Consider the following 11,303-nt stretch of genomic DNA (forward strand, 5'->3'; position numbering starts at 1 on the left):
TGGATTAATTTAGTATATAGTTTTATTGATCTGAACAATCTTAGTGTATAACATGAATTTCTAAAAAGAATTAGTGCAAAAATATGTTGAGATCATGAATGAAACAGTCTTTGGTACGTAGTCAATGCATTTATGTGTGCATTTATAGCTTAATTTATATAATGACAGGACTAGAGTTTTCGAAGCATAACAATTTTCAAATACCGTTATCGCTTATCGGTGCAAGAGCAAGTGGTCGATCACATCTTGTTGTTCGGCTTCAGTCCTGAGTAGAGACTGGTGTTGAACTCTCAATCGCTCCAACTCGGTCGATTTCTCCATTATGAGAGCCTGCAATAACAGTGAATTAAAAAAATAATAATAGTTCACCACAATAATAAAATAGTTATTTGTGCAACTAGTGCGCAAAGTGACAGTTTGCTGCACCGAAAGAAACGTTTACGCCCGAGCCGTAGGCGAGGGCGGAATGGTTTGTTGAGTGCAGCAGAGGAACTTTGCGCACGTATTTCACATTAAGTTTTTCCTACAGTTACCATTGAATATGAAAAGTGGGTAATTATGGGTAAAATTGCCTGAAATCCATCAAATGTTTTTCTGTGTAATTTTATTATTGATAAAAACCTTAATTTATTGTCAAATTGAATAAAAATGTTGTCCTTGGTTATTAATATCTAATACTAATAATTAGCGCGTTGTGCTTCGTTGCACCTCTGCTCACTATAGCAGCCACAGCAGTCACTGTTACCAACTTCATTTTGATTTTGCTGCACTGTTGCTCCATATAACCTACTAAGTATTTTGCGTTGCCATGTTGCAAATCTGGAGTGCAGAAAAATTTTTCCCGCACTAGAGCGGAAAAGTGATTCTTTGCGTTCTGTAATCAGTGCAGCAATGGCCACTTTTCAACGTAACTGTAGGAAAATATTCATTCATTGTTCTACTAGAGTCTACAATGAACTATTTATCAATGAATAAAGTTTCTGTCAGTTGATTCCTTGCTTAACTATCATAATAATACATTTAACTATTACATTTATGTTCTCTTGATCCAGAGGCTGCTTCCTGCTTGTCGAACTTTAGTCGCATAAGTGTGAGTTTAATTTAGTATAAACAAACACACCTTCAATCTTACAGAGGGACGCATAAAAATCTGTGAATCACAGATAGTATTTGCGGTGAAATAATATAGCCTATAATTTATTTTGTCTAATAATGGCTTGGTCACAAATTATCTCATGCGTGCAGCGTATCTAACTTGAAAGGAAATGAATAATCTTAATAACATTTTCCCTGAAAATAGCTTGGCCAAAAATGATAATCGTATGCGAGTAGCCAATAGAACTTTCACTCTTATAACAATAATATTAATAAAGATCATTATTATTAAACTTTCCGGAGTAGTTGTGAAGTTGGTATTGTGTTAATTATTCTCTTTAAATAAAAATACTGGGAAATTGTCAAAACCACAGATTTTATAAAAAAATATAAATACCGGTTTCGGTCTTACACCAGTATAATAAATCTCTGGTTAACCAGTTTACCAGAGATTGATTATGGTTTAACAGCCGAAATCGGTCTTTCTATTTTTTAATAAAATCTGTGGTTTTGACAATTTTCCAGTCTTTTTATTTAATTATTACTCAACTCTTTCTACAGAGCTCCCTCTTCAGCGTACAGTCAACTATTAGTTATTTGTGCAACTAGTGCGCAAAGTGACAGTTTGCTGCACCGAAAGAAACGTTTACGCCCGAGCCGTAGGCGAGGGCGGAATGGTTTCTTGAGTGCAGCAGAGGAACTTTGCGCACGTATTTCACATTAAGTTTTTCCTACAGTTACCATTGAATATGAAAAGTGGGTAATTATGGGTAAAATTGCCTGAAATGCATCAAATGTTTTTCTGTGTAATTTTATTATTGATAAAAACCTTAATTTATTGTCAAATTGAATAAAAATGTTGTCCTTGGTTATTAATATCTAATACTAATAATTAGCGCGTTGTGCTTCGTTGCACCTCTGCTCACTATAGCAGCCACAGCAGTCACTGTTACCAACTTCATTTTGATTTTGCTGCACTGTTGCTCCATATAACCTACTAAGTATTTTGCGTTGCCATGTTGCAAATCTGGAGTGCAGAAAAATTTTTCCCGCACTAGAGCGGAAAAGTGATTCTTTGCGTTCTGTAATCAGTGCAGCAATGGCCACTTTTCAACGTAACTGTAGGAAAAAATAATTTGTAATATTGTTAGTTTTCTCTCTCTCTCTCTCTCTCTCTCTCTATATATATATATATATATATATATATATATATATATATATATATATATATATATATATATATATATGGTTAATAGCCGTTGGGCTGGTTGGCAGCAACTCTCCAAGCCTCTCTGTCATCCGACGTCCTTTTGAGGTCTCTCTCTCTCTCCTCTCTCTCTCTCTATATATATATATATATATATATATATATATATATATATATAATTGGTTAATAGCCGTTGGGCTGGTTGGCAGCAACTCTCCAAGCCTCTCTGTCATCCGACGTCCTTTTGAGGTCTCTCTCTCTCTCTCTCTCTCTCTATATATATATATATAATATATATATATATATATGGTTAATAGCCGTTGGGCTGGTTGGCAGCAACTCTCCAAGCCTCTCTGTCATCCGACGTCCTTTTGAGGTCTCTCTCTCTCTCTCTCTCTATATATATATATATATATATATATATATATATATATATAATTGGTTAATAGCCGTTGGGCTGGTTGGCAGCAACTCTCCAAGCCTCTCTGTCATCCGACGTCCTTTTGAGGTCTCTCTCTCTCTCTCTCTCTCTATATATATATATATATATATATATATAATATATATATATATATATATATATATATATATGGTTAATAGCCGTTGGGCTGGTTGGCAGCAACTCTCCAAGCCTCTCTGTCATCCGACGTCCTTTTGAGGTCTCTGTATTTGGCACATTTCAGGATGTTGTCAGTTATACACATCCGTTGATAATTCAGAACACAATTTTCTTCAAAGATAGTTCCATAATGATGAAAACGATTGTTGAATTATTGAAAAAAGATGAAATAGATTCATTGAAAGATCATAAGAGCTTAACTCACCTGATATTGTTGCTTTTGAGCGTCTCGTTGTTTGGCCACAGACATAGCTACATTATAAACACCTATGGCTTTCATTTTCTCTTGCTCCACCTGTTCAGCGAGGGTGTTCACCATGGAAATGAATCCATCAACAATCGTCTGAAATTGAGTAATATCTGCAACATAGATAACGAACTTTTATAACACTGAGAAGGCTCCATCCATGTATGTACTTATCATTAATCATCAATTACTAATATGTTCATCAAAATATACTGCAGATTAAATAAAAAAATATTTATTTGGTGGAGTTATGACTTTCAAGTCTTCTCAACCACTCGCAGATGAATGAGTTTATATTTAAATAATACCGTAATTGAAATTCTAATTGACCGAGCGAAGTGAGGTCTAAGGCGGGATGCACACCGGAGAAACGCGTTTCGTGAAGAAAGTTTCAGGAAACGTGAAACGAAAGTTGCTCGCAATCGACTGATAAGATTAAGTAGGGAACTTTTCTTTTGTATGCATGCGCGAGTGAAACGGATTGCATGAAAGAAGTTTCATGAAAGAGGGCTTCACGAAATGCGTTATCCGGTGTGCATCCCGCCTTAGATTCAAGTCGACGGTTTGGCATTTCTCTAAATGTTTAAATATTTATATGTTGCGTATTTACGGCGAAACGCGGTAATAGATTTTCATAAAATTTGACAGGTATGTTCCTTTTTTAATTGCGCGTCGACGTATATACAAGGTTTTTGGAAGTTTTGCATTTCAAGGATAATACAAAAGGAAAAAGGAGCCTCCCTCATACGCCAATATTAGAGTAAAAATCAGACTATAGAATTATTCATCACTAGCCGTCAGGCTCGCTTCGCTCGCCATATCCGTCTAGCCGTCTTCGTTCACCTGCATTTTTCATTTCAGCATTTTTATCATATGTTAGGACAATCCAGTCGGGGGTCCAGACTAAACGGATATGGCGGGCGAATCGAGCCTGACTGCTAGTAATATAATATTCCCAGGATTGAAGTAGCAGTGCCCAATCAACTTTTCCGCGATAAATGCATTTAAATCTTCAACTTGGTGCCAACCTAACAAAGACAACTCAACTTAATGCCAACCTGACAAAATTATTAATTTAGTTGCCAGTTAACAACTGTTTCGAAGAGGTACTCTATCTAGATTATAGTTCTATAGTAACATATGATATGGAAATTTCAATTATAATTAAGAGATTGGGAGAAGAAGAATATACATGCTAAAAGACGAACTTTAAACCCTTAAAAACAACCCTTAGAGTTAAAATATTGCCAAAAGATTTCTTAGTGCGCCTCTAAAGGGCCAACTGAACATACCTACCAAATTTGAACGTTTTTGGTCCGGTAGATTTCTAGTTATGCGAGTGAGTGAGTGAGTGAGTGAGTGAATCAGTCAGTCAGTCAGTGAGTGAGTGCCATTTCGCTTTTATATATATATATAGATAGATAAATCAGCTGATAAGTGATTACACAGATGTGTGGAGAAGCCAGTCTATTGCTGTATTTCCATAAGGTCTATAGTTTCAATCAGATACTTGTGGATGAGAATACTGTGTGAGGTCTACTGTTCACAGAACTACTAGTAATAACAAGAAATGCTCTTATTTTAATTATTCAATCGATGTTTTGTTCAACGGTTTTCCACCAACGGTACAACTAAATTTCCATTGAACGCAATAGAATAACATGAGTAGTCAGGACGCAATCTGTTTCAGTTCCACTGGGTTTCAGCAAAGACAATAAAATATTGCAGTACCAAAGTACATCTTTGTATTAAGCTTGGAACTGATAGCATCGTTAAAGCATGGATCCACAGTTCCACTGAATCAATTGGAAGTTTTACGTCCGATTGGGTAAAAAACTAAATCCATAGAGAGAAACTAGCATAAGCAATACTGTATCATATATTTAGCTTAATATATAAAATAATATGTTATCTTTTCTCTATGCTGGAACTGTTGCATCGTGAGCAATTTCCTATTCCTTTCCATTGAAACCATTAACGATTTCAATTTCTAAGAAATAAACAATGGGCAGATGACCTAATAGTTCTGAAATATCTTTTCACATTAGGGTAGAATAACATCGACTATAGCCTATACAAAATAATGACCTTTGAATTGGAGGAATATGCGGAGCAGAGAAATGGAGGGAGATCAGTCAATTACAGTGATGAATAGAGTCATAGGTAGAAGCGCAGTTAGCAGTTTTTCGATTAGAATCAGTCGACTCAGGCAGCGTCTTTATGTTTGAAGATGACGCCACAATCTACTCAAGGGGGCAGACGGTAGAACAGGCGGAATTACATGCACAGAGAGTTTTAAGGACCGAATTCACCAAAACCAAAACCTGGTTTGAGCGCCAGTCGATTCTGAATAAACAAAGAAAATCATATTTCAAAATCATCTGACTTAGAACCAACTGCTCAAACCTAGTTTTCGTTTTTGATGAATTTGGGTATTAGCAGTGCCAAACAGTGGTTTGCAGAAATAGACTATGCCTTAAAGAGGGAAAGACCCAACAACTGGTCTGTGGACTCAGTAGCCTCGCTGACTCTGCCCACCAGGCTGATGTGAAGCGCCTGGGATTCATCATCGACTCAAAGTTATCATGGGCAGGTCACATTGAGGGAGTTTGCTCCAGGCTGGCGCGGGTGGTTTATCTTTTGCGCAGACTAACGACTCTTCTCAGCCGGAAGGACTTGATCATGGTCTATCATGCTCTCTTTCATTCCCATCTTCTGTATGGATTCTTGCTGTGGGGACATGCGGCGGGCTGCAAGTGTGTTGATGCTCCAGAAGAAAGCACTTCGAGTGATCACCTCAGTGGGGTATAGTGAGCACTGTCGACCCATCTTTGTACAACTGGGCATCCTCACGATCTACAACCAGTGCCAGTACATACTCTTCAGTTTGCTGCATGCCAAGGACAGCAAGAGCAGTCAAGTCCTTAGATCGGATGTGCACGGATATAATACAAGGAGGAGGCTTGCAATAGATATTCCACGCTGCAGAACAAGTAAGAAGAAGGACTCTTTCCCCATTTTTGTCCTTCGCTTCTTCAACGACCTACCTGTCAATGTGAGGAATCTGCAAGAAAGTGACTCTAAAATTAAAATAGTGACATGGCTGAAGAAACCCCCATTCTACACCATGAGTGAATATTTTGAAGCACACAAGGACAACATAGCCTGACCTGCCATCTTAGAAGTAATTTCATGACGTCATCTATCCAGTTCACTGGTCTTTGATGAAGAAAAAGGAAAAAAATAGGGATAGGCTTTTAGAGAGGAAAGTTCGTATGTGTATCATGAGCACTTCAACACTCACTAGAAATTAGAGAACGCTGGCCGGTTTAGGACAGCAACATCGCCGCCGCTGTATCCCTACCAGTCGCTGAAAATGCTACTGCGCATGTCTCTCCAAGTCAAAAGCAATTGGATGATGGTTTCACAATAAATAAGAACTTGAAGGACCGCGGGTAAAAAAGGAATTAGTACAATTAAAAATTACCTGTAGATAGGCAGTGAAGAGTAGCGACCTGTACTCGTTTGAGCGATGCAGTGCAGCCTTAGACCAGATATAGAATCTATATAGAATTCTATATCTGGTCTAAGGTGTAGACTGACTGGAATACTGGATGTACAATTCACACAGGCAAAGGCTGGAATGAGGGGATAATTACTACTTGAGTCAAACTCAAAACTATATCCATATAAAACATGGAGTTGTATTTAAACTGTTCTAACCAGTAATTTTGTATGGACTATAGTTGCAACAATAAAAATCGGAATCTATTAATTTACATAAATCGTTACGGCTAAAGGATGTCAAGTAACTCAACTCAGATATTCATTTACATATCCATATAAAACATGGAGTGGTATTTAAACTGTTCTAACCAGTAATTTTGTATGGACTATAGTTGCAACAATAAAAATCGGAATCTATTAATTTACATAAATCGTTACGGCTAAAGGATGTCAAGTAACTCAACTCAGATATTCATTTACATATCCATATAAAACATGGAGTGGTATTTAAACTGTTCTAACCAGTAATTTTGTATGGACTATAGTTGCAACAATAAAAATCGGAATCTATTAATTTACATAAATCGTTACGGCTAAAGGATGTCAAGTAACTCAACTCAGATATTCATTTACATATCCATATAAAACATGGAGTGGTATTTAAACTGTTCTAACCAGTAATTTTGTATGGACTATAGTTGCAACAATAAAAATCGGAATCTATTAATTTACATAAATCGTTACGGCTAAAGGTTGTCAAGTAACTCAACTCAAATATTCATTTACATGCATATTACATACTTTGATCAAAGTCCTTGCATTCTTCTTTGAGTTCGTTTGTTTTCACTGATATTTCTGGCTCCAAAACCCGAATCTTGTTGAGTTCATCGAAATAGAGGCCAGATTTCGTTAATTTATCTGCCATGTCTAGTTAGTTACAGCAGGAGTACATGATTCACAGCAACAATTCTGAAAAAAAAATATTTATTGATATCAGTAATGAAGCTTAAATCAAAGAACATTTTTAGAAATCATAAAAATCCTTATCATGAAATTTCCTTAGAAACAAGTAGGCTAATGAATAATGTTGGAACCAATATAAAATCAAGACAATAATTTATCCAATCATATAGGCTACTGGCGTAGAGTTTTGTTGACTCAATGAATTTGATTAACTATTATTATTGTTTCAATAAGGATAAAAACGTTAGTTAATTTGTTATCACTGAAAACATGACCTATTTACACACTATCAACTTGTCCTGAGTAGTAGTGCAACAAAGGAAAATTGGTTCATTTATTAGAATTGTTGAAACATTTTGGGAATAATAAATTTCAATGAAATAAAGAATCTTTCAATATGAGCTCAAATAACAAATTGGAATCTTTGATGACAAATATACAATTAATATGCACATATCAATAAGATAGGAAGGTGTAAGTGAGAGAGGAAGGAAGTTTCATTGATGACCTTCGTATTTGCATACCAGAGTATGTACTTTGAACTACAGAGTTTAATAATAGGAAGTCTGATTAAATCGATTTTTATTTCCGGAAACATACTTTTGGATTTGATTCACGCAACAAATCCATGAAATATAAAAGTATAGCCACCAAGAATAGGTCTTCCCATCTTACAAAAAAAGACCATGCAACTGTGATAATAATAATTGTTAGATGCACGACGACTGTGCCTGGCTTCTGAGTTCACAGTATATAAATATACCATAGATGAGAATAAATCTTCATAGTCTTAAGATAACACCCGAATAAAGATAATCACTGTGAATGGAGGCGATGTGATGTTTTTTATTATGTTACAATATCTAAGTCTAAATTAAAGTAGACTGAATGAGTCTGAATATAGAAACCCAAATGTTGAAGAGAAATAAAGTAACCTCCGAAAAACAGAAAGATAGTGGTCGAGCAGATAATATAAAAATTATTTTATTAGCAGTTTTTATAAAAATGTAGGTGGAGGAAAAATGTTATGTATATCACGAGTGAAAAATGTTTTTTCTCCCTCAGGAAAATTGTTGCCCTCGGCTTCGCCTCGGGCTTCAAACTTTTCCCTCAGGGAGAAAAAACAGCACATTTCACTCTAGATATACAAATAACTATTACGTTTAATATTCTGGCGAGCCACTTTTGGGGTTCAATTATAAATAGCCCCCTTATTGAAAATGCATATCTGTACAGTTACTGGTGTCTCAGCCTAATGTACTAATGTAATGTACCAGACACTGAAATTTGTTTTCATTTAATCATTTGTGGTGGAATATTATGTATTATTTACTGATTAGGTACTGGTTGACTAGAGTACTTAGTCATACAAAAATGATATACTGTACATTGAATTAAAGCTCACCTGACTTTTCTTTGCACATTTACAGAATGTTTTGATCAATTGAAAAAGGAATATTAGAACGCAAATTCCAAAATAAGTTATGAATACGGCTGCAAAGGCTTTAAAGAATAAGGGTGTGTAACTGGTCTTTTTAGGGGACTTGCAGGTTGAAAATAATTGACATACACATGAGGGGAATGGAATAGCCATAGCTGGAATTCGTCGGGGATTTCAGCTCATTCATAGTTGATTCAATCGATTGATTTGCATTTCCGTGAATATAACTTGTATGATTTATTTAATCAATTTTATCTGAAAAAAGCATTTAAAAATCTGTCACTTGACTTTTTATGATGAAATTAATATTTACTGCAAATTTACACGTAAGCTATCTAAACGATGCATACATTACTAACTTTTTGTATAATATAAAACAAAATGACTCAACATTCTTGTCAATTACATTCAATTGGATCAGAACCATTAGTCAATTTACTTTGTGAAAGAAATATTAAGTTGTTTCTATAACTTTTACCATCTCTGTATATCAAATGAATCGTCCATTTTGGAAACCAGATACTGTATTTCTTCGAATATTGCATTAAGTCATCAATATGTTACTATGAGAATTCTATGTATAAATTAAATAAGTTGGAATTAAATTATGTAATCTTAAGGGAAAAATTGTGACTTTGAATGAGTAACTTGCACATAGAAATAGGAACTCAAAACAGGTTTATATTTTGACAGCAGTAATTACTGCTTTATTTTGTGCCATATCCCGGCTCAAAAATAAAGGGTCGTTTGATTTTTGGGTGATTTAACTGTAACTGGTAGGCCTACTTTACATTACTAGGGTAATTTACAGCTGTGGCTCTCCCTTCAATTGACAAATTATGAACAGAAAAACTTTAACTGACGATTCCCTGGTCACTGACTACGGAGAAGACAAAACAAGTAACAAGCAAGTAATCTTCCGACAAGATAGAGCAACAGCGCTGGATTGGTCGTGAGAAGCTACCTAATGACAGGACTTGTTTCCCATGGTCCCCACAGTCAACTATCCTAACGCCATGTGTTTTCTATCTATGATTATTATTTATTTGACTTCAATTGTAGGCTATTATCACAGAATAAGGGAAGAGATTAAATTCAGGAATAAACTAAATTTATGTTTTCTTTACAAATTTAAACTGATGAAGTAATGCTACCAATTAAAATTTAGAGAAGTTGTGGTAAAGGGGGCCATTTTCTTTGAGAAATTATGAATGATTGGGAAAGGAACAACAGGCTTACTGCCAAAAACTATTTCTTCACAAAATTCTGATCAAATAGTCTAAAAATAGCTAATTTTCATCTCTTTATTCATTTATTCTCATGAACTGAACACTCAAGTGTTCAGAAGCTCATTGTCAAAGTGGCTTGTTGGAAGGAGCTTCTACCAGTTACAGGATTTTTTCAACGAAAGTTTTGCTGGACTGTGACGCTGCCTACAGTTTATGTATCATGCTTTTATTTGACACAATCTATCCAGGAAGACATGGCCCTGAACATGCCTTTGGATATTTATTTATAGACAATAGAAACAATCTAAGTGAAAACAACAGATGCATTCGCCAAAAACTAGTTTTAACCTTAATATGAAATAAACAGTACAGAGGTTATGTGGAGTTCATTATTTGATTTACACAGAATTTTAAGTCCAAAAAAGTTTCAATTCAAATTTTGAATTTACATAAAAGCCTTAAGAGCCAAAAAATTAACATCACGCCACTTTGAATGCATGATATAAAATGTGATAAATGACATAAGATAAAATTACAGACGAAGATGATATTGAAGCTATAGAGATATATTTTTCAGAACATTAGCAATAGTTCCTTAATAAATGTGAATAATTTTTCAATTAAATTAACAATCAACATAACTACTAACCTTTTTAGATTGAATAAGTAAAAGAGAATGTAGTATGAAAGCAAATATTATGTAACATCAATTAACCATAATTATAAATGCAAAACACTCCCACAATTTTGATCAAGTATGAAGAATAATAAATAAGCAAATAGAATTGAATGATTGAACGATACCAAAAAATTAGAATAGATTTGAAAATTGGTAGCAGAAAACAATCACAACTGCTTTGTTTTGTTATTTCCTGAAGCTGATCACTGAACAGCTGTTTTATGAACATGTTGTGCTTTACATTCCTAATTCCTACTCGGAAAAGGGAAATTTTGTTCTGAATATAATATCAATTTAATAATTCAATGTCAATCAA

The 11,303-nt window shown here is 34.9% G+C and overlaps 1 protein-coding gene across 2 annotated transcripts; it reads right to left on the minus strand.

Annotated features, from left to right (window-relative positions):
• On the minus strand, positions 1-11,219 carry LOC111057053 (intraflagellar transport protein 20 homolog). 2 transcript variants are annotated; one of them, XM_022344483.2, is made up of 5 exons: positions 10,958-11,192; positions 9,044-9,334; positions 7,477-7,644; positions 3,127-3,281; positions 1-330 (listed from the first exon to the last, which is right to left on the minus strand). In XM_022344483.2, the coding sequence occupies exons 3-5, from the start codon at positions 7,598-7,600 to the stop codon at positions 214-216; spliced, it is 396 nt and encodes a 131-aa protein (XP_022200175.1). In that variant the 5' UTR covers positions 7,601-7,644; positions 9,044-9,334; positions 10,958-11,192; the 3' UTR covers positions 1-213. The 2 variants fall into 2 exon arrangements, with proteins under 2 accessions (XP_022200175.1, XP_022200182.1); XM_022344490.2 differs by lacking the exon at positions 9,044-9,334 and having other exon boundaries at positions 10,958-11,219.
• Between the last annotated feature and the right edge of the window lie 84 nt (positions 11,220-11,303).

The sequence above is a fragment of the Nilaparvata lugens genome, chromosome 10 (assembly GCF_014356525.2).
Source record: "Nilaparvata lugens isolate BPH chromosome 10, ASM1435652v1, whole genome shotgun sequence".
Lineage (NCBI taxonomy): Eukaryota > Metazoa > Arthropoda > Insecta > Hemiptera > Delphacidae > Nilaparvata > Nilaparvata lugens.